The 20,932-nt window shown below is 44.9% G+C and overlaps 1 protein-coding gene across 2 annotated transcripts; it reads left to right on the top strand.

The window, feature by feature from the left end:
* The first annotated feature begins 1,937 nt into the window (after positions 1-1,937).
* PLEKHG6 (pleckstrin homology and RhoGEF domain containing G6) lies at positions 1,938-20,754 on the top strand. 2 transcript variants are annotated; one of them, XM_051962844.1, is made up of 16 exons: positions 1,938-2,080; positions 3,747-3,941; positions 5,655-5,810; positions 7,383-7,547; positions 7,865-7,960; positions 8,237-8,287; positions 8,684-8,833; positions 9,854-9,964; positions 11,064-11,213; positions 11,440-11,577; positions 11,814-11,933; positions 12,441-12,573; positions 12,753-12,868; positions 18,794-18,948; positions 19,466-20,182; positions 20,572-20,754. In XM_051962844.1, exons 2-16 carry the CDS (start codon positions 3,807-3,809, stop codon positions 20,579-20,581), a joined length of 2,403 nt encoding a protein of 800 aa, XP_051818804.1. In that variant the 5' UTR covers positions 1,938-2,080; positions 3,747-3,806; the 3' UTR covers positions 20,582-20,754. The 2 variants fall into 2 exon arrangements, with proteins under 2 accessions (XP_051818804.1, XP_051818806.1); XM_051962846.1 differs by having other exon boundaries at positions 19,469-20,182.
* Positions 20,755-20,932: the final 178 nt, after the last annotated feature.

The raw sequence follows: 20,932 nt of genomic DNA on the forward strand, positions 1-20,932 counted from the left end.
CTAAAAGGTTCCATCCTAGGAGCAAAGTCCAGGAACAATGTCTGATCAAACTGCCCTTTTCCCAGCACCAGGGTGGAGGAAACAAGCTGGGTATTCTCTTAAAGATAAGGGTCACACTTTGAACTTTCTAACCAAGCAAGCTCAACTGTTAACTCTTCAGAGGCTGAGGACAAGAGATACCTGGATCCCATCTTCCTACCCCATTGTTTTTAATATTCCTTTCCTATTTAGGAAATGTATCTCTGTCAAGTCAAGTGGGAGAAACTGGCAGAGTCAGATAAGGGAAATATCTTATCCTTTCTTAGGACACTGAGCTCAACCAGAGTGGTACTCTGTGCTCATGACTTTATCCTCCCTCCTTGCCCACAGTACTAAGTCTCCTTCCCTAGAGAACCCTATTATGTATTTATCATGCTATCTATTATGGTACTTTTCACAAAGTCTGTGGTTACCACTGGGCTACCACCAATGACCACAGTGGAGAATCTGAGGAGCATTGTCTATTTAGGAACACCCAAAGTCCAAATGGAAATTATTTTATTGATCCAAATATAGGCTACCCTTGAATATAGATTCCTAAAGTGAAATCTTTTAAGAAGAAAAACCATAACACAGATTAAAAACCACTCTCAAGTTTTATATATGTTTGATTAAAGAAAAAGTCTATTGGCTCTTTTCAAGAATGGGGTGATTTGGGTCAATTCTAATAGATTTATGATGGAGAGAGTCATCTGTATCCAGAGAGAAGATTGTGGGAACTGAATGTGGATCACAACAGAGTATTTTCATCTTTTTGTTGTTGTTTGCTTGCTTTTTTTTTTTCTTTCTCATTTTTTTTTCCTTTTTCATTTGATTTTTCTTGTGTAGCATGATAAATGTGGGAAATATGTATACAATTGCACATGTTTAACATACATTGAATTACTTGCTGTCTAGGGGAGTGAATAGGAGAAAGGGAGGGAGAAAGATTTAGAACACAAAGTTTTGGAAGAGTCAGTGTTGAAAAATTATCCATGCATATGCTTTGAAAATAAAAAGCTTTATAAAAAATACATGCAAAGATAGTTTTCAACATTTCCCCTTGTAAAACCTTGTGCTCCAAATTTTTCTCCTTCCCTTCCTTCCACCTTCCCTAGATGGCAAGTAATCTAATATATGTTAAACATATGCATGTATTTTGAAAATAAAAAGCTATTATTTTTTTTTAAAGCAAAGAAAAATTCTATTGTATATTCTGGATATATTTTTCCTCTAGACAAAAGCTTCCTCAACTGTAGATCATCATCCCATGTGAGGTCATAAAATTATGATTTATTATCAGTAAATGGTTGATTTGCATCCCTATTTTATATACCTATTTATCACGTAAAAATTTCTCAGGCAAAAAAAGGGTTACGAGTGGAAAAAAGTTTAAGAAGCCCTGCTCTAGACACCTCCCCATTTCCCATGGTCACGTCTACTTATTTCTCCTACAATGTGTTCCATGACTTTTAGAGGTTCCATGAGTTTAGAAAAAATTTAGTAGTAATAAAAGCGGTAGCCACAGCGATAGTGACGCAATTACTGCTGTAGTCGTTAATAACAATACTAATTTTTCATGCGGTTTCCATCCTGGCGCGGTACGGGATGCACATTGTGGATTACAAGGAGGGAGGAGGCAGACCTAGCGCACTTTAGTAATTAATTTAGCCACGTCTGGAAGAGGATCCCTTTTTAAAAGGTACAGTGGGAACTGACAGAGGAGTATCCGACTGTTCATGACAGTATCTTGATAGAAAAGAAAGTAGGGAGAAGAGTGAGTAAATTGCAGGGTGGAATCTGAGGGAAGCCTCCCACAGAGTACATACACTGTCCCAGTCCCGCGGAGGCTGGGCGGTACCGTAGCCCGGCCCCGCCCTTTTCTCCTTCCCTGCCTCCCCGACCTGACACCAGTTCTGCTGCCGGGCCGGCCGGGCCGCTCTGTCCCAGTAGGCGCCTGCAGGACCGCGGACCGGGCTGGCCCTGCCGCCTTATCCAGCGACCCGCGGATAAGAGGAAACTCCTGGAGGGGCAAGAGGAGCGGGGACACCTGGGGGAACAGGTTAGAGGGAGAGGGATGGAAGAGGAGGAGTGGCAGGGAGGGAGGGGGCAGGGGCAGGTGTGAGCACCGGGAGGGAGGGCGGAGGGGGAAGCGAGGGCCCGCAGGAGGCCCCGGGGACTTAAGGACGCAGCGGGAAGGAGTGCTCAGGAGGGAGCGGGTGGCAGCTCTCGGGGAGGCAGGAAGGCACCGGGAGGGAGGGCTGGATAGGGGCTGGGAGGAGAGGACATGGGAGCGCAGAGTCCAGGCAATAAGGAACAGAGCGGTTCTGACTCGGGAGAAAAGAGGGGAGTTAAGGTAGTCGAGAAGGGAGGGGGGAGGGGGAGTGCAAAACTGGGAGGGGGCGGAGATGGGAAGCTTCCAAAGGGCCAAGAGCTTAAGGCAGAGGGGAGGAGGATGTAGCCACAGTCACCATTCGACTCTCTGCTCGCATAGTCCCCCTGCCCAACTTGGCCCACTCCTGCCCGAGGAATCTCTAGCCCAAAGGTTCTTATTCTGAAATCCTCGAACTCCCAAGGGGCCCATGAATGGAACTTATATGGGGGAAAATATTACAGCTTTAGTTCAATACAAAGTCTGTTTCCTTTGCAATTCTATATATTTTATTTTATGCATTTAAGAAAATTATTTTATGCAGTTAAGAAACATTTTTCTGAGGAATTCTTAGTGTCAGAGGGTAACCAGATTATGCACAAAAAAGGTTAGAAAGGCCTGTTGTCAGTGAAGGGAGGTAGAAGAGAGGCAAGGGAGGCAGAGAACCCCTAGGATTTTGATTCAGGGAGTCTGAAGTCTTTTTTCAGGGGTGGGGGTCTGGTGTGGAATAGAACAAGAACTTAAACTCCTACTCTCCCTCCCTCCTGAGACCCTCATCTTCCAGCTTCCTTTGTCTCCACTCGTGGACTCTAGTCTTTCTTTCCGGGACTTTTTTCCCCCTGAGTACTTCTACCTGGCTTTCTAAATCCCGGAGTTTCCAGTCACCTCATGGTATTGGTCCCCCTATATCTTTTACCCAAGGATAGAGGAACAGGAAGTATAAGGTGAGACCAAGGGGCAAGGGTCTTAGGATCAAGGCAAAAGGGTGCTAATAGTGGGTGGGAATATACAGGTAAGAAAGCTCAGTGACTCAGAGACCAGCCACAGCTCCCCACTGAGTCTAGGTCTTCCTCCTAAATTAGAACAGGATTGGAGGACTTTGCCCTATGTATTTGTTTTGTTTTGTTATATTTATATGTATGCATTTATATGTGTGTGTGTGTGTGTTATATATGCATGCTTGTGTTTCTTTCATCCTCCTCCTCCACTCCCCAAAGAAGGACTTTTCTATATAGATAGCCTGCCCACACATACTCACCAATGTCAACAAACACCCCCTCATGCGTACTAGCTGGCCAGCCTCAGACCACTATGATCCAGCCCATCCCTTCCATGACTTGTCAAGAACATACCAATCTTACCCAAGAAAAATCTTCCCTTTGGGCCTTCTTGCCTACCCCCCTCTCAGGCCTTAGGGATCCCTATTTCTAACTTTCTCTCTCTTTATTTTTCTCTCTTTCAGTCTCTGACTCAGTCTGTCCCTGGGTGTGTGTGTCCCACGACTTTCACATACCCCCCACACATCTCCACAACAAAATCTGTTGAGACTGACCTCTTTCTCTCCCTTCTATCGCAGCCTCAGGTGATCCCTCCCTTCTTAACCATGTTACCTCAGAGATGACCGAGAGCATAGGGAATGAAGGGGTTCAATGTCCCAGATGAGGGCCACCCGGTCCATGGATTGGTGGCCTCTCGAATTGAAACCTATGGGGGGAAACCCCCAAACCATAAAAACACCAAGAACCTGTACCTACGAGGGACTGCTCAACAGGTAAGAACCCTGGCTTCCCAATTTGGTTCTCCCCTACCCTGGTCTTGCCTTCTTTCCATCTTCCTGGGGGTTTGACCCGTGAGGAGGCGGAATTTCTTAGTTACTTTAATTCAAGTCTTTCCTCTTCTGGACATGTATAAACTGCTCCGGAGTGCCCTTCCCATATAAATATATGTGTGTGTATATACACAAATATATATGTATGTATATGTATATAGATATACATATACAAAACACTATATATATCCTCTTTCTTTATCTGTAAAATGGAAATACACAATACCTACCTCACAGGGTTGTGAGAATCAAATAAGATAAAAATGTAGACTTCTGCAAACTTTAATACATATATCAGTTTCTTTATCTATAAAATGGAAATTCATAATAATTACCTACCTCACAGGGTTATTGTGAGAATTAAATAATGTAGATGTCTGCAAATTTTAAAGAGCATTATAAATCTTGGTTTTTATTTTTCCCCTCTTTTCCTCAAGAAAGGTAAACCTTCTTCCACTTCCCTGCACAGACTTAAGGTGGTGGTAGAATTGTGGAACAGGGAATTATTTAGCTTCCTTATTCTTCCTCAGTCCCAGCTTCTTATCCTTCCCACGGCCTTCCTTCCCCTCATGCCTCCTTTTTTTCCTCCATTCCTTTCTCTGTTGTCCTCTTCCTCTTCCTTTGCCCCTTTTCTCCTCCCTGTACTTTTTTTCACTCTCATTTCCCCATTCTTCTTTCTCCCCACCCTCTTTTCCTTCTTTCACTATCTTCCCTTCACTTCCATCCCTTGCTCCTCTTTTGTAGTCAAGAAGATATTTACCCTTGTCACCATATTTGAGCTTCACAACACCCCCCGAGGTAGATGCTGTGATAATCCCCATTTTACAGATGAGGGCATTTCAGGTTTGAAGGTTTCTAGTGGTGTGTCAACAGGCACAGTGTCCGAGATCAGATTTTAACCCGGGTCTCTCCTGATGCCATCCCTCACTCTTCCCTTCTAAACTGCACTGTCTTCCCAAATTCCAGCTTCCTAGAGAGTGAGGAGCTCCAGGGCACCTCTTGAGGGCTCAAACTGGGGGAAGGCGAAGGGGTGTGCATATGGCCTAGGGAAGGGGTGGAGGAGAGGAGATATGATTCAGGCCACCTGTAGGCCCGAGGAATGTGGCTGGACCTGCCCAGGGAAGGGCAAGCCCCCTCCCAGTCAGGGGAGGAAACAGACCGTGAACAGTCTCTGTACATGAACATGCATGTGGGAGCGCAGCAGAGAGGGGGATACATGGCGGGTAGGAACGCACAGGAACAGGAAGGGAACCAAGCTGTCAAATGGGTCCGGCAGGCCCACGGCTGCGGGGGACACGGGATGGAGCCGTGCGTGTGAGATGTACCACCGGGCAGCAAGCGCCCACCCGGGCGAAGGCCCGAGGGAGAGTGCGTGTAGGTGCTTGTGCTTCTCCCGGGAGAAGCCGTGTCTGCCCCAGGGCCTGCTCCCAGTGCCAGGCCAACATGCCCCTGCTCGGCCAAGCCTCTCTGGCAGCGCCTTCTGTGACTCAAGGCTGGGAGGGGCCCCCGCACCAAACTCGTTTGGGGGAGAAGTTTAGGGAAACAGAGCTCAGGGAGAGGGGCAGGAGAGGGCGTGCCAGGAGCCAAAGCTTGGCGTGGACTGCCCCATGAACATTCCCAGAAATGCCCCTTTCTCATCCCCCACCTCTGTCTTAGGATTCTTCCTACCACCGACTGCAGGACCTTGTCCCCTTCACCAAGAATTCTGTCCAGTCCAGGGGCTTGTCGCCACTGAGGCTGAAAGAGCCAGAGCCGGAGAAAAAGCATGGTGGATATTTTGGGTCGAGCCCTTTAAACTCCCCCAAAGTCAAGGTAAAGGACCTTTTCCAAAATTCCCCCTCCTTACTGCCCTAGCAAAATAGGGGAAAGGAAGAAAGAGGGAGGGAGAGAAAAAGAAAGAGAGAGAGAGAGAGAGAAGCAGGGAGAGAGGGAGAGAAAGAAAGGAAAGAAAAAAAGAAAGAAATAGAAAGAAAAGAATAAAGAAAATAGGAAGGAAGAAAAAAGAAAGAAATTAAGTAAGTTTAAGTTATTTTATTATGAAAACATATTCTATGTGTCTCTTTTCAAGAATGAAATGATTGAGGCCAGTTCCAGTGATCTTATCATGAATAGAACCATCTATACACAGAGAGAGGACTGTGGGAACTGAGTGTGAATCACAACATAGCATTTTCACTCTTTTTGTTATTTTGTTTTGTTTCTCAGGGTTTTTTTTGGTGTAACACAATAATTACAAATATGCATACATATATTGCATTTAACATATTTTAAACATGTTTAACATACATTGGATTACTTGGAACACAATGTTTTGTAAGGGTCAATGTTGGAGCTAGGTGGAGCAGTGGATGGAGCACCAGGAAGTCAAGAGGACCTGAGTTCAAATCTAATCTCAGACACTTAACACTTCCTAGCTGTGTGACCCTGGGCAAGTCACTTAACCCTAATTGCCCCAGCCCCCCAAAAAAAAAAAGCTGAAAAATTATCCATGCATGTGTTTTGAAAATAAAGAGCTTTTTTAAAATGGGGGAAAAACCCCACAATTTAAAAGAAAGGCATTCCAAAGGAAACAGATGAACAAGACAACTTTGAAAGTTACATTAAAATGATTATATCTCTGAAAAAGAAAAACAAAAAAAATGCATACATATCCTAGTCTGAATAGACATTCATGTGCACACCTCATCTTTGACATTCTCTTGCTCTATGTTAGGTAACAGTGTATCTGTGTATCTTAAGCAAGTCCCCATAATTTATCTGCTTAGTAAAAGATCACAGAGGTCATCTAATATAATCTTCTCTTTTAAAAAATGAGGAGTCAACTATAAGTTTTACATATATTATCTCATTTCATCCTCACAATAGCTATGTAAGAGAGGGGTAAAGTATATCTCAAAGGAAAAAAAAACTAGAAAGTAGTAGAAGAAAATTAAGAAAGAATGGCATGGTGGAAGATTGGATTCCTGGATAGGGAATCAGAAGATGTGAGTTCTATTATAATTGTGATTTTGAATCTTAGTGACCCTGGGCAAACCATTTTATCTCAAAGTTTCTCTTCTGTTCAATGGGTGAAATGAGCTCTAATGCCCCTTCCAGCTCTGCCACCTGGATTCTGAGGTAGAAAAAGGCAGGGTTCCCTAGATGCTTTGGGATCTCTGTCTGAATCACTGGGGAAAGTCCACTTAGAAAGCTTTTCTGTACAGTCTGAACATCTGTGAGGGGATCTGAAGGACAGGGCCCTCTCTGGCCACTTTCCCACCACCCTGCTTTAAACCTTAGACTCTGCCCCTCCTCTCTGCCGGCGACTGGACTCTGGGCTTCTGCTGCTCAGGGTCAGCACCCTGCTAGGGCTCCGGCCCTGACCTCCGTCTCTGTATTACCCAGGAAGTGGCCAAGGCCAGACAGCTGGAGATGAGGCTACATACCTTCAGCATGTTCGGGATGCCCCGCCTGCCCCCTGAGGATCGGAGATACTGGGAGATCGGGGAGAGCTGGTACAGAGGCTTGACAATCGAGAAGTCCTGGAAAGAACTGGTACCTGGACATAAGGTACAGATCAGGCTGGGAAGACATTACCATCATCTGCACAGGGGAGGGAAGGAGGGGAAAATCTGAAACACAAGGCTATGCAAGGGTCAACGTTGAAAAATTATCTGTGAAAATAAAGAGCTTTAAAAATAAAAATAAAATTATATGCCCACATGTACATGCACATACAGTTACAGGCTAAAGCATACTGGCCCCCACACTTCTAAGAAAAGGTGACCCAAAGGTGGGAGATCCTGTCTGTCCTTCCCTCCCTCCCTGCCCCCGTCCCCATTTCCCTCTCCACCCTCCCACTGAGCCAGCCCTCCATCCATCCGTAGGAGATGAGCCGGGAGCTCTGTCACCAGCAAGAAGCATTATGGGAGCTAGTGACCACTGAACTGTCCTACATCCGAAAGCTGAAGATCATGACTGATGTAAGCATTCCCAGGGCCGTCCCCACCTATGGTGCCCTCCAACTCGCCAGCTTTGACTGGCATTCCTCAGTGCCCACCCCCATCCTACCTCAATTGTAAGGCCCCAGAAGGGAAAAGACAGACAAATCTGAGTTGTGGAGAATTTCTGGATTGGATTGATATCTCCTGACCTCAGACTATTAAGCCAAGGGAGGGAGGGGATCAATTATTTGATGCAAGATAATGGGAAATGTGGTAGAGATTCATGTTTCGGAGTTTCCATCTTTCTCTACCTAGCTCCTGGCAGCCGGTCTGCTGAATCTACAAAGAGTGGGGCTTCTGACAGAAGTGAGTATGGGGCTGGGGTGGGTACAAGGTTTGGTCATGGCCTGGAAAGACCCTAAACACTGAATTTCAGCGCTGCAAATGGTTCACCCCAGTTATCAGTCATGCTCACCTAACCTCCTTTTCCCAGAGTTCTCCCCACTTTGTTTTTCTTAGTCCCATCTGTCCTCCCCCTCCCCAGGTGCAAAGAACTCCGACTATCTGTAGCCAAAGCTCCTTTCTAAAACTCGAGGTGATAAGAACAATAAAAGCAGAACTATTCACATTCCATGTCTGGGTCTCTTTCTACTTGCTGCCTGTTTTAATTAGAGCCTCAGGCCCACAGATCATCAATGCTATCAGTGGGAGGAGAGAAGCTGAAAACAGGAGCCCTGAGACATCTCCATGTTTTTTCCCAAGGTTCCAGTCGAGTCCTTGTTTGGAAATGTACCAAACCTGATTCGTGCCCATCAGAGTTTCTGGGAGGAGGTGCTAGGACCTACCCTGAAGAAGACCCGGGTCTCAGGCCAGCCTCTGGACCCTCTCAGCCTGCAAGATGGCTTCTTGACAGTGAGTAATGGGTAGAAATAAGGGGAGGGGGTACTTTCAGATCAGTCGTGCTTGGGGACTTCAGATAATACCTGTCATGTTGACCTGTTATTCCAGATTATTGAGCCACAAGTCAGATCTTCAGATGGGTAGAGACTATATGATTTATACTATACTCTGATTTGAGGAGGGACAAGGGGCAGTTTTCCATCTCAAAAAATCCACAGTAGTTCTATTGTTCTAACTTCATTTCTTCAGGTCTTAAAGGTTTGGGGGTCTTTAGGCATCCAAAAGTACAATGACAATAATTCTAAGAAAGATTATTAGCACTTAAGCCCTTATCAAGAAAACCTCTTAATTACTGATAATCATTGATAAATTGGTAAATAAGTAATTGATAAATTATTGATAAAATGTCCATTGACAGCCTTCTAAGAACAAGAATAGATGGCTGAAGGAGGCAAGCACTTCATGGGTTTGCTTTAATGAAAGCAGAGAAGCAGCCACTGGGAGGAAGCAAAAATCCCATAGACAAATGTGATGGGACAGTTTTTTCCAGAACAGGCTCTGTACGTCCTACCTAAGGGATGGTATGGCAGAAATAACCGTCCTTTCCTGAACCCCCAAGCCTTCTACCTACAAGAGGAGATGCCCCCTAGGCTTCCTGTGAAGTCCCCCTTGCCTCCAACAGGGAAATGGGAACCTGCCCACATTATGAAAATTGCTATTTCATTATTGATGGACAGCAGGACCAGAAGGTCGTCAGAGACCCTAGATGGAGATTCAGAGAAAAGCGGAATGCTAGCTTTATCTAGTGTAACCGTGAGGGCGGGAATCAAAAAGTGCTCCCACAGCTCTGTGCTCAAAAGCTCCAGCATAAAGTCGGGCTCAGCAGAAGCCATGAGGAAGGGTCTGCCTGAGGAGCTGTAACGCTCTCCCACCCCCACCAGCAGTCTCCACAGCGGGTCTGATGTTTCTATTGAATCATTTTTATTTTCTCCGACCGCATTCCTCTGGGCTCCCACCCTTCAATCCCCCAAGTTCAGCCAGCGGTTCCAGCCATACGTGCAGTACTGTCTTTGCGTGAAACAAACCATGGCCTATGCTCGCGAACAACAGGAGAACAACCCTCTCTTCCAGACTTACGTGCAGGTGGGTTAGTCCATGAAGAAAGCCGGGGTGGGGGTGGGGGCAGGGTCCGGGCCAGGCAGGCAAGGGCTTATACCGGCTGCTCCAGGGGTAGTGAACAGCCATCCCCCCTCCAAGCCCCAGGCTCTGTTAATCTCAAGGAGGAAAAGATGAAAACACTGTGAAGCCTCAGGCACTTGGTGAAAGTTATTGTTATATAATTATTATTGACTCTGTCTCAGCCTTAATCATTGACTGGGTGTAGCCTCAGTCCAACTGAGACCTGCTAAAGAGTAGTTTAAAAAGCTGAGGTCTCCCCTTATAGCCAGGGCCATCTTCTGACCTATACCTGGCCTCTGGACTCAGATGGCTCTGGAGGGGAAAGCGAGGCAGCTGACTTTGTCCTCCCTCATTGAAATCCAACTCACTCGAATGTCATGGCGTCATCTCCCTGAAAACACAGCCTTCTTCAAGGACAAAGGACAAATAACAGCCTCCATCCATGGCACTTCCTGACTCCTGTTCTCTCTCCCCTGCCTTCCTCTTTCTCTATCTCTGTCTCTCTTTCTCTCTCTCTCTGTCTCTGTCTCTGTCTCTCTCTCTCTCTCTCTCTCTCTCTCTCTCTCTCTCCTCTCTCTCTCTCTCTCTCTCTCTCTCTCTCTCTCTCTCTCTCTCTCTCTCTGTCTCTCCCTCTTTCTCTCTCTCTCTCTGTCTCTCTCTGTCTCTCTGTCTCTGTCTCTCCCTGTCTCTCTCTCTCTGTCTCTCTCTCTCTCTGTCTCTCTCTCTTTCTCTCTCTCTCTTCTCTCTCTCTCTGTCTCTCTGTCTCTGTCTCTCCCTGTCTCTCTCTCTCTGTCTCTCTCTCTCTTTCTATCTTTCTCTCTTTCTCTCTCTCTCTCTCTCTCTCTCTCTCTCTCTCTCCTCTCTCTCTCTCTCTCCCCCCTTTCTCTCTCTCTCTGTCTCTGTATCTCTCTGTCTCTTTCTTTCTCTCTCTGTCTCTGTCTCTCTCTTTTTCTTTCTCTCTCTCTCTCTCTGTCTCTCCCTCTTTCTCTCTCTCTCTGTCTCTGTATCTCTCTGTCTCTCTCTGTCTCTCTGTCTGTCTGTCTGTCTCTCTCCCCTCCCACAGTGGTGTGAGAAACACAAAAGGTCTGGTCGCCAGCAACTCAGTGACCTGCTCATCAAACCTCACCAAAGAATCACCAAATACCCGCTGCTGCTCCAGGCTGTGCTCAGAAAGACCCCTGAGCCCCAGGTCCAGGATGCTCTCAGTTCCATGGTACGGATAAACAAAGGCTTTGGCCTTTCCAGGGAGTTTAAGGGAACTCCTGAGGAAAAGCTCCTTCTCCACCTACAGAATGAAGTGGTGGGTCTATCTCTCCTAGACTATAATGTATTTCGTTTCTTGATTCTCTCTACGTCCTTCTTCTGGCCCCTCTTTGGGCGAGGATTGGCGGAACCAGCACGGGCTGGACCGTGACAGTCCCCTTGTTTACCGGGCCTAGGTTTCTTCCGTGGAGGCTTTCCTACACCACATCAACAGCCAAGTGCGTCAGGGGGAGGAGCACGACAGCTTGGCAGCTGCTGCCCAGCGCATCGGGCCCTACGAAGTGCTGGAACCATCCACTGAGGAGGTAGAGAAGGTGAGAAGGGCAGAGACGTGGGAGGGAAAGGAGGAGGGGGGAGGGGGGGATGAGCCCCACATCAGGGCAAAAAGAGGAGGAGGAGGGAAAAGGGAAGGGGAAAGAGCCTTAGGAAGTGAGAAGCATGAAACTGCCCCAGATGAGGCAGAGAGAACAGAGAAAGAGGATGGATATCTGTTCCGTCATGTTTGGGGTCACGTACCTTATCCACTAATATGGTCTCCTTGTCCCCCCAGAACCTGCGTCCCTTCTCCAACCTAGATCTGACCTCCCCCATGCTGGGAGTCGACCACCAACACACTCGGCAGCTGCTACTTGAGGGCTCTGTTCGAATGAAAGAGGGACGAGAGGGGAAGGTGAGGGAGAGGGCAGAGGCTGGGGGACAGGGAGAGGCAATAAAGCTGGAAGAAGATGGTAAGAATGGGGAGAGGGATGGAGAATGGAGGCAGGAGAGCTGCAAGGTGGGACAGAGAGGGCTCAGGGAGGCTCTGTGGGCGCCCATATCTGTGTTCCTGAGTCTATCACTAAATGGCATAATGACACTGGACTATGTGCTCATGTGCTTTGGACCTCAGTCATGAGACTTGGGTTGTATCCCTCCCTGACTCTGCTCCTAACGAGTTGTGAACTTTGGGCTTATGATTCCAGGATCTCACCTGCCCTGCTTCTTAATCTATAAAATGTGCGGATGAGATTGGGGTGAAGGTCCCTCAAAGTCCCCTTTGGCCCTCTGATATGTGCTTGCTGTCTGCTCCTACATCCTCTGTGTCCTTGTACATTTCCACCCAGCGTCCCCTCATCCCATCATCCTTCCCCCATCCTACATCAAGCTTATCAGTGTTTCTCTCTCTGTCGGCTCCTAGGTGGACGTGTACCTGTTCCTATTCTCTGATGTGATTCTGGTGACCAAACCCCAGCGCAAGGCAGACAAGGCTAAGGTCATCCGCCCACCTCTCATGCTGGAGAAGCTTGTGTGTCAGGCCCTTCGGGACCCCAGTATGTTGTTCCCACCCTAGTCCATTCTTTGGGTTCCTCCTCTTTTTACTTCAGTCCTTCCTCCTTCCTCTTCCCAATATCCAGTTGGCTCAGGGAAGGGGGAAGGGGGAGGGAGAAGCAGAAGAAGGAAGCAGTCTCTCCTCTGCTTCCCTACATTTCCTACTTTTTCTCCACCCCAGACAGCTTCCTGATGATCCATCTTACTGAATTCCAGTGTGTCTCCAGCGCCCTTGTTTTCCATTGTCCCAATCCAAATGAATGTAGCCGTTGGCTAGAGAAGATACAGAAGGCCCAGGTACTCTGCAGGCTGGAGAGGAGTGGGTGCAAAACATAGCGAGCGATTGAGAAATAGAACAGGAAAGGGAGAAAATGGGGGGGGAAAGAGACAGAGAAAAAAGAAAGAGGAGAGAGAGAAAGAGAGAAGGAAAAAAGAGGAGAGGGGGGAGAGAGAGACACAGAGAGAGGGGTAGAGGGAGAGAGACAGAGACAGAGAGAGAGAGACAGAAACAGACAGAGAGAAAGGAAGAGAAAGGGAAAGAAAGAGAGAGAGAGAAAGAAAGAAAGAGAGAGAGAGAAGAGAAAGAGAGAGAGAGAAAGAGAAAGAGAGAGAGAAAGAAAAAGAGAGAGAGAAGAAAAAGAGGAGAGGGGGGAGAGACAGAGAGAGAGAGGTAGAAGGAGAGAGACAGAAACAGAGACAGAGAGAGAGAAAGAGAGAGAAAGGAAGAGAGAGAGAAAGAGAAAGAAAAAAAAAAAAGAGAAAGAGAGAAGGAAAAAAGAGGAGAGGGGGGAGAGACAGAGAGAGAGAGAGAGAGAGAGAGAGAGAGAGAGACAGAGAGAGAGAGAGAGAGAGAGAGAGAAAGAGAAAGAGAGAGAAAAAAAAAGAGAGAGAAAAAAAAAGAGAGAGAGAGAAAAAAAAAGAGAGAGAGAGAAAGAGAAAGAGAGACAGAGAAAGAGAGAGAGAAAGAAAAAGAGAGAGAGAAGAAAAAGAGGAGAGGGGGGAGAGACAGAGAGAGAGAGGTAGAAGGAGAGAGACAGAAACAGAGACAGAGAGAGAGAAAGAGAGAGAAAGGAAGAGAGAGAGAGAGAGAAAAAAAAAGAGAAAGAGAGAGAGAAAGAGAGAGAGAGAGAAAGAAAGAGAGAGAGAGAAAGAGAGAATCACTACCTCACAGAAAATAGCTGGGTAGGTTAGTAGCTATAAGTAGCTTCTAGACTCCTGGGGTATTGGATCTTCTGGACGAGGGGATGCGGTTTAGTTACTGATGCATAAAGTAGAATGAGGGAGACTCACCAGTTAAACAAAATATAGGCTGTAATCCATATCCTCAAAGCATTCATAATCCAGCAAATCTAAGACAGAACTAACATACTTCAAACAGTAATTAAGTGCTAAATTGTATTCATACTATACACTAGACATTTCAGAGAAGTGTGTGAGCTAAGGTAGTCAAAGAGACTTACAGAAATATCAATTTAGGCAATAGAAGAGATCTTCGTAATCCAGTCCAACTCCGTAAATGAGGAAACTGAGGTTCAGAGAGGTGATATAATAACGATAGCTATAATTTATATAGCACTTTAATGTTTGTAAAGCACTTTAAAGTCATTGTTTCATCTTGTCCTCACAATCAGCCTAGAAGGTAGATGCTAATATTATTCCAATTTTATGGATTAGAGCCCTGAGATAGGGGTTAAGCGCTCTGCCCAGGTTTACATAGCTAGAAAGAATCTGAAAGCAGATTTGAATTTAGATCTTCCTGACTTCAGATCCAACACTTAGTTGGAAGCCTTCTATTATAGCTATATTGTCTACCCCCAAGTCCAAGGTTCTTTCCATCATTCCACACTGGCCAAAGCATCAGAGGCTTTAGAGCTGGAATTGGAGTTAAGATTCAGTCGTTTTTCAGTCATGTCCAATTCTGGCAAAGGTTTTGGAGTACTTTGCCACTTCCTTTTCTTTCTTGTTTTACACATGAGGAAACTGAGGCAAACAGGGTTAAATGACTTGTCCAAGTGACATGCTAATATTATTCCCATTTTATGGATTAGGGCACTGAGGAAGATAGAGGTTAAGTGATTTACCCAAGGTCACACAGCTAGAAAGTTTCTGAGGCTGGATTTGAAATCAGGAAGATGTCTTCCTGACTCCAAGCCCAGCCCATTATCTACTGCACCCTCTAGCTGCCCATATTAGAGCTAGAAAGATCCTTAGAAATCATCTCATTTTATTCTGGTGAAATGGAAGAGGATGACGTTTGAATTGAGGCTTGCAGGCTGAGTAGGATTTACATTAGGGGACGGCCTTCCTGACAGCAGAAATAGTGTGAGCAAAGGCAGAATGAACAATGTTTGAGAGTCAACCTAGGTCACATCTTAGGAAACAGTGGGAAGAAATGTTTGGATAGGTAGCTTGGGGACAGGTAATGGAAGGGTTGGGAAGAAGTTAGATTTGTAAGCAGCAGCAGAAAATAAGGAGATATTGTGGATTCTTGAGAAGGGTAGTACCGCAATTAAAGCAATATTTGAGAAATTTGCCAGGCAACTGCACGCCTTAGATGGCCTGGAATGGGAGTAAGGAAAAAGACCTGTGGCAGACGGGTCAGTTATTAAAGGAATAATCCAGCCATGAAGAATGATGACCTGGAACTTACTGGGAACAGAGGAAATCGCAAACCTACAGACTTCAAGAGCAGATGAGATGGTCCCAGGATTTCTTACCTAGACTAGGTACAGACAGATAGTGAATTATTGGGCAGGGATATGAGAGGAATGATTGTTTCTCTCTTGTATTTCATAAATAATCATTGAATTAGAATCAAGGTTTTTCCCCTTTTCTACTTCCTCATTCAGAAATTAGCTTCTGTAAGTTGTTACTCAGGCAGTCTTTGAAGTGCAAGGGCTGATACTGAGAAAGGGAACTCAAATCTGTTCAAAAGGTAAAGTTCGGTCAATTGATGAGTTTCATTTCCATCATTTGATGGAAAATATGAATTCTCCCTTTTGTCAGATAGATGATATGAATACGCATAATCTCTATGACCAAAACTGACTGATCATCCATCAAACTGTCATTAAAATAAGTCTCCTCTCATTATAATATTCATTCTCTCATTAATTGCTCACCAATTTGATTTCTACCCTCAGGAATATCCACTCTTCCAATGGCATATAAATATGATTAGATTCAATGAAGAGTCTTTAGTCTAAAAGAGATGGTCAAATGATGATCCTTTTATTAATAATACGATAGCATAATAAATTAAATGATTGATTACCCAGAAACTATGTTTCTCAAACTCTTTATATGTCACAAATACCTTTTTCAGAGAGGATAGAATTTTGGCTCCAGAAGTACATACTATAATGGCAAGTAGAAAAAGAGATGTTAAGATATGCCAGTAAGGAATGAAGACATAGATGAAGGTGTTCAACATTTCAGTTTACTCAGCACTAATTAATCAGCTAAATGAAGTTATCAAAAGTACAAGACATTCTGCTTAGGTGCTGGAGATTAAATGATGAAAAATGAGTTTCTTCTCTCAGAGATCTTATAAGTTAATCAAGAAGGGGGATGCAACATGTGTATAAATAAGTCTGTTGTTATTTTTAAGGATTATTTCAAATGCTGTGTCATAGACAGTGTAACAAAGAATCATGATATAATATTATTATTTGTGCACCTTAACTAGAATGGTGACCATTTCAGATGTTCAAGGAGGCATAGGGACAAGATTCCATGACCTATATTTTCAGTTCCATCACACATCATTCTGTAATAATATTATTAGTTTCTGTTTCACCTACCCTCAACCACCTTTACCAAGGGATGATAGCCATGTACATGAAGAAGAGGGGGTAGCAGGAAAATATATTGCAGAGATGGAATGTACAAGACTTGGAAATCAGTTGAATGTAAAGAAGAGTGAAGAATTAAAGATTTTGTGTCCAAATGACCAGAAAAAAGGAAGTTTGTAATTTGTTGAAAGTAAATTGTTTTTGAAATATTGAGTTTGAGATATTCATGTAATATGTTGACATGAAGAGATATTCCAAGGGTCTGTTGTAGATCATATCAGTACAGAATGTCCAATTGGAAGGGACTTCAAGGGCCATTTAGTCTAACTGTTTTAGAAGAACTTAAGGAAGCAATTAGGGCTAGACATAAAGATTTTGGAATTATCTGCATTAAAAAAAAAAACAATTGAAATATTAGGGATGAATGTTTGGCAAGGGATATAATAGAGAAAGGAGACAAGATTGGGTACCACAGACAGAAGACGGAGGACTTTCTTTCTCATTTTCCTCTGATACTTGGAAGATACTCACACTTAGAGGGTGGGAGAAAGAAAGTGACCCAGTAAATAAGACTGAGGAATGGTCATTTAATAAAAGTAAAAGCAAAAGAGAATAATGCTAGGAAAGTCAAGAATATAAAATGCTGGGGAAAAAAGGCCAAGGAAAATAATAACCGAGAAAGACCATTGGATTAGGCAAATAAGAAGCCATTGATGAGAGTGAAGTAATATGGCAATGATTTTGAGGTCCCCTGATTTGGGGCGGGGGGGGGGGGGGGGGGAGAGGCTTCTGTTCTAATGAAAAGTCAGTAATCTTAAATCTGGCTTTGGAGTCTGCCTCAGGAAACTCCCAGGCCCAATCTGACTGACTCTGAATAGACCATTCCTCTCTCAGATAGCTTCTGGGCTCAGGATAGTCCCATAGACCAAACTTCTGAGACAATAGATCGCTCACTCCTCAGTTCATTGCTGTCAGATAGATAATCTTTGGGTCAGTGATAACCAAATTCCAGAGATCATTTCTCTGGGCCATAGAATTAGCATGTCACTGATAGAAAGCTGGATAAATGTGTCTCTTTGCTTCTGTTTCCTTGCTAATTTCTTTTGGAACTTAGCCCACTTGTAATGGCATTACAATTACAATAAAACTTTGCCCCTTGACTAGGAAATGGGTTCAAGCCTGCAAATTCTTTTGAGACATTTTACAACATCAGTCCCCTTCCCAACCTCATCAAGAAGTAGAAAAGGGGAAAACCTTTGAGTCTAATTAAATGATTATTTATTAAATACAAGAGAGAAACAATCATTTCTCCCATATCACTGCCCAATAATTCACTATCTGTCAGTACCTACTCTAGGTAAGAAATCTTGGGAACATCTCATCTGTTATTAAAATCTGTAATCATTATGCTTTAAGACTTTCATAGCATAGAGGCAGCTAGGTGGTGCAATGGTTAGAGCACCAGACCTGAAGTCAGGAGAACCTGAGTTCAAATCTGGCCTCAGACACTTATTACTTCCCAGCTGTGTGACCCTGGGCAAGTCACTTAACCCCAATTGCCTCAGCAAAAATAAAAATAAAAGATTTTCATAGCATCTTATATTATTTTGTTTTGTTCTTACAATAACCCTGAGAGGGAAGAGTTGTTTTTAGTATTTTTTACAGATGAAGAAATTGAAGGGGACAGCAGTTAAGTGAATTGCTCACAGACACACAACTAGTAAGAAGTGTCTGAGGCTGAATTTGGACTCCAATGTCCTTAACTCCAGGGTCAGTGTTCTTCCTATTGGACCACCTAGCCCCCATGGAGAGAGTAATTTGAGTGCATTGCTAAGATTAAAAGACAGATTGTAAGGGGTTGAAGAATAGGTGGAAAGGAAGTAGAGCCAAATTACTCTTTCTAATAGTTTAGCAATGAAGGGTAAGAAAAATATAGGACAATAATTTCTATGTTTTTTCAGAATAGATAAGTTTTTTGTTGTTTTTAAAATAGGGAGTGGAAACTTAAAGGCAAATAAGGAAGTTAAGTTTACCTAGAGTGGATGGGGGAGGGGCAAGGAGGAAAAAAAATTAAAATAGAGAGAAGATGAAAAATAGGAAACTATTTCTCCCTCTGGAATTCCCTGGTGAGAGGCGGATCATCCCAGCCCAAATCATCTTCCAAAAGCCTTGTTAGTGGTAGGGTACTCTGTTTCAAAAAACAATCTGAGTATTCATCCTATTCCCCTTTTCAGTTGTGGGAGGGATTTCTGGAAGGTAGGTATCTTCTCCCAAACTGGTTAATCCAGCAGAAGGGAGCCTATTGTTCAAAGATAGAGCTGGCAAAGGAAAGCTATTATTGATGTTAGGGAGGGAGGTGTTTTTTATACTTCTGCCTCCAAGTCTTAAGATCCTTCTGAATTAGTCTAATTCTTCCTTCATCCAACAGGCCACCCTACAGAAATTAAAGACAGAGGAATATGTGCATCAGAAGAGGGAGCTACTGGCATTATATAGGGACATCGAATCTCCCAGCACGAGGCCCCCAACCCCGTCTCCTGATGGCTCTCAGAGCAGCGTAGAGGACCACAATCTGGAGAGGAGGTATATGCAATTATCCACATCCCCAAGCAACAGAAGTACGGAAAGGGGGAACACAAGGGTGAGATGTATCATTCAGAGGGAATGGAATGGGTCAAGAGTATTTGGAGCCCAGGCTAGCTAGAGTCCAGGATAGTTATCTGCGTCAGACATTAATTGAAGGGCATTAGACAGGCCTAAGGGGATAATCAGTAATGGGAAGTAGTGACAGAGACAAGAATTATGAGTTTTCACACCTTCAGGCTATCTATATGCAGCTATAGAATTTTACTGCTAGAAGAAACCTTAAATTTTCATATTGTATAGCTAAGAAAATAGGCTCAAAGCGATTTGTTTCAGGTCACACAGGTCAATTCAGTCCCAAACTAGTATTCTTTCTTTCTCACTGGTACTGAAATCAGGGAGAGGAAAGAAGTCTCTCTTAGGAAATATTCTCTTCTCAGAAAAATGGAAGATCGCTTCTAGGTAGAGCAAAAACTTTAGAGGCAAAATTTGAGCTGTCTTGTTTTCCCCTCCTTAGCAGAACTTCAGAGTTCTCAGGCCTTGTCCCTCACCTGATGGTCACAGAAGACAGAGAAGACTCTTCTCTAGGCCTGGACGATGGTTCTGACAGTGGCTATGGCACGATATCCGGCTCCCTGCAGGGGTCCCAATCCCCACTGAACCACAGACTCCGGCCTACCCTCTGCCAGGATCCCCGACTGACCCTCTCCAACCTTGACCTCCGGGACATCCCTCGAAGACTCCAGCCTTCCAATCCCCGTGCCCCTCAAAGACAGAGTGCCCCTGAGCTCCCTGAGGATGGTATTATCCAGAGAGGGCAGAGCCTTCCCAGGAGGGAGCCCCCACCCTGGTCTGAGAAAGAGGAAGAAGAAGGGTCCCCGGCAGGAGGGGACGTGGTAATGGAAACTCTGCACCGAGCTCGGCTTCGGGGACAGCTACCTCTCTCACCATCTCTGGTAGACTCTGCAGGAGAGAGCCCCTGGAACTCCTCCGGGGAAGATGAGGAAGAAAATCCTCTGTTTATGGTACCCAAACGTTATTCCACGCCCTACTCCTTACGGGCAGAAGAAATGCTGCAGGAGATCCGGGAGGACCTGGCCAGCCAGCGGATCGATGGGATCTCAGAGACAGTCCGAGAGCCCGGAGCTGGGCGGCCCAAGAAGCTGACCGTAGGCGAACTCCAGAGGATGCGTGGGTCTCAAATCATACAACTAGATACCCCGCTAACCACATCGTAAGTACTGCCTAAAAGAGTATCAGTGAAGGCTTGAGAGGGGGTGTATGAAGAACAGAAGGGGAAATATGGAGAGTGAAATGCTCAATAAAAGGGTTGGTCAAGAGGCAGCAAGGTGGTGCAGTGAATAGATCCCCAGCCCTGAATTCAGGGAGTTCAAATCTAGCCTTAGACACTTCCTGGCTGTATGACCCTGGGCAAGTCACTTAACCCCAATTGCCTCAGGGGAAAAAAAAAAAAAAGGGTTGGTCAAAGGGAGGGAAAGGGCATCCTCTCCAGAATCTTCACTCTTATCCAATCCCTCTTCACTCTTTCACCCTTTTCCCACATATTTAGAATATAAAATTACTAGAGACGCCCCCTCACCCCACCTCTCTATCTTTTTCCAGGGAGGTATAGCCTCATCCAAGACATCTAAGATTTCTTATCTGATCCAAGAAGTATTGGTCATGCACCCACCTCAGCCCAAGAACCAGATGCAGGCTCCTTGACATAAAGTTTGGGATCAAGACTGTAAATTTCTGTATCATAAACACTCCCTAAATGCAAATAAAGTTCTGTATTATAGATAATAGCGATTGCAGTGGTCCGGTGTGAGATGAAAAGTGGTAGCTGGGGTGAGACCAGAAGAGGGCAGCACATGTCTGGACAACATCTTTATTCTTTCACCACAGAAATTAGAAAATGGATCCCTTTTTGGCATTGCTCCCAATCTTCCTCCTCCTGGCCCAGTCTTCCAGCTTTGCCTAA

This window comes from Antechinus flavipes, chromosome 5, assembly GCF_016432865.1.
Source record: "Antechinus flavipes isolate AdamAnt ecotype Samford, QLD, Australia chromosome 5, AdamAnt_v2, whole genome shotgun sequence".
Lineage (NCBI taxonomy): Eukaryota > Metazoa > Chordata > Mammalia > Dasyuromorphia > Dasyuridae > Antechinus > Antechinus flavipes.

Bases quoted from the DNA above. Each gene is read 5' to 3' on its own strand.
- PLEKHG6 (XM_051962844.1), top strand. From the start codon at position 3,807: ATGAAGGGGTTCAATGTCCCAGATGAGGGCCACCCGGTCCATGGATTG. The intron at 3,942-5,654 runs GTAAGAACCCTG...CCTCTGTCTTAG, and splicing joins TACGAGGGACTGCTCAACAG to GATTCTTCCTACCACCGACT. The intron at 11,934-12,440 runs GTGAGGGAGAGG...GTCGGCTCCTAG, and splicing joins AAGAGGGACGAGAGGGGAAG to GTGGACGTGTACCTGTTCCT.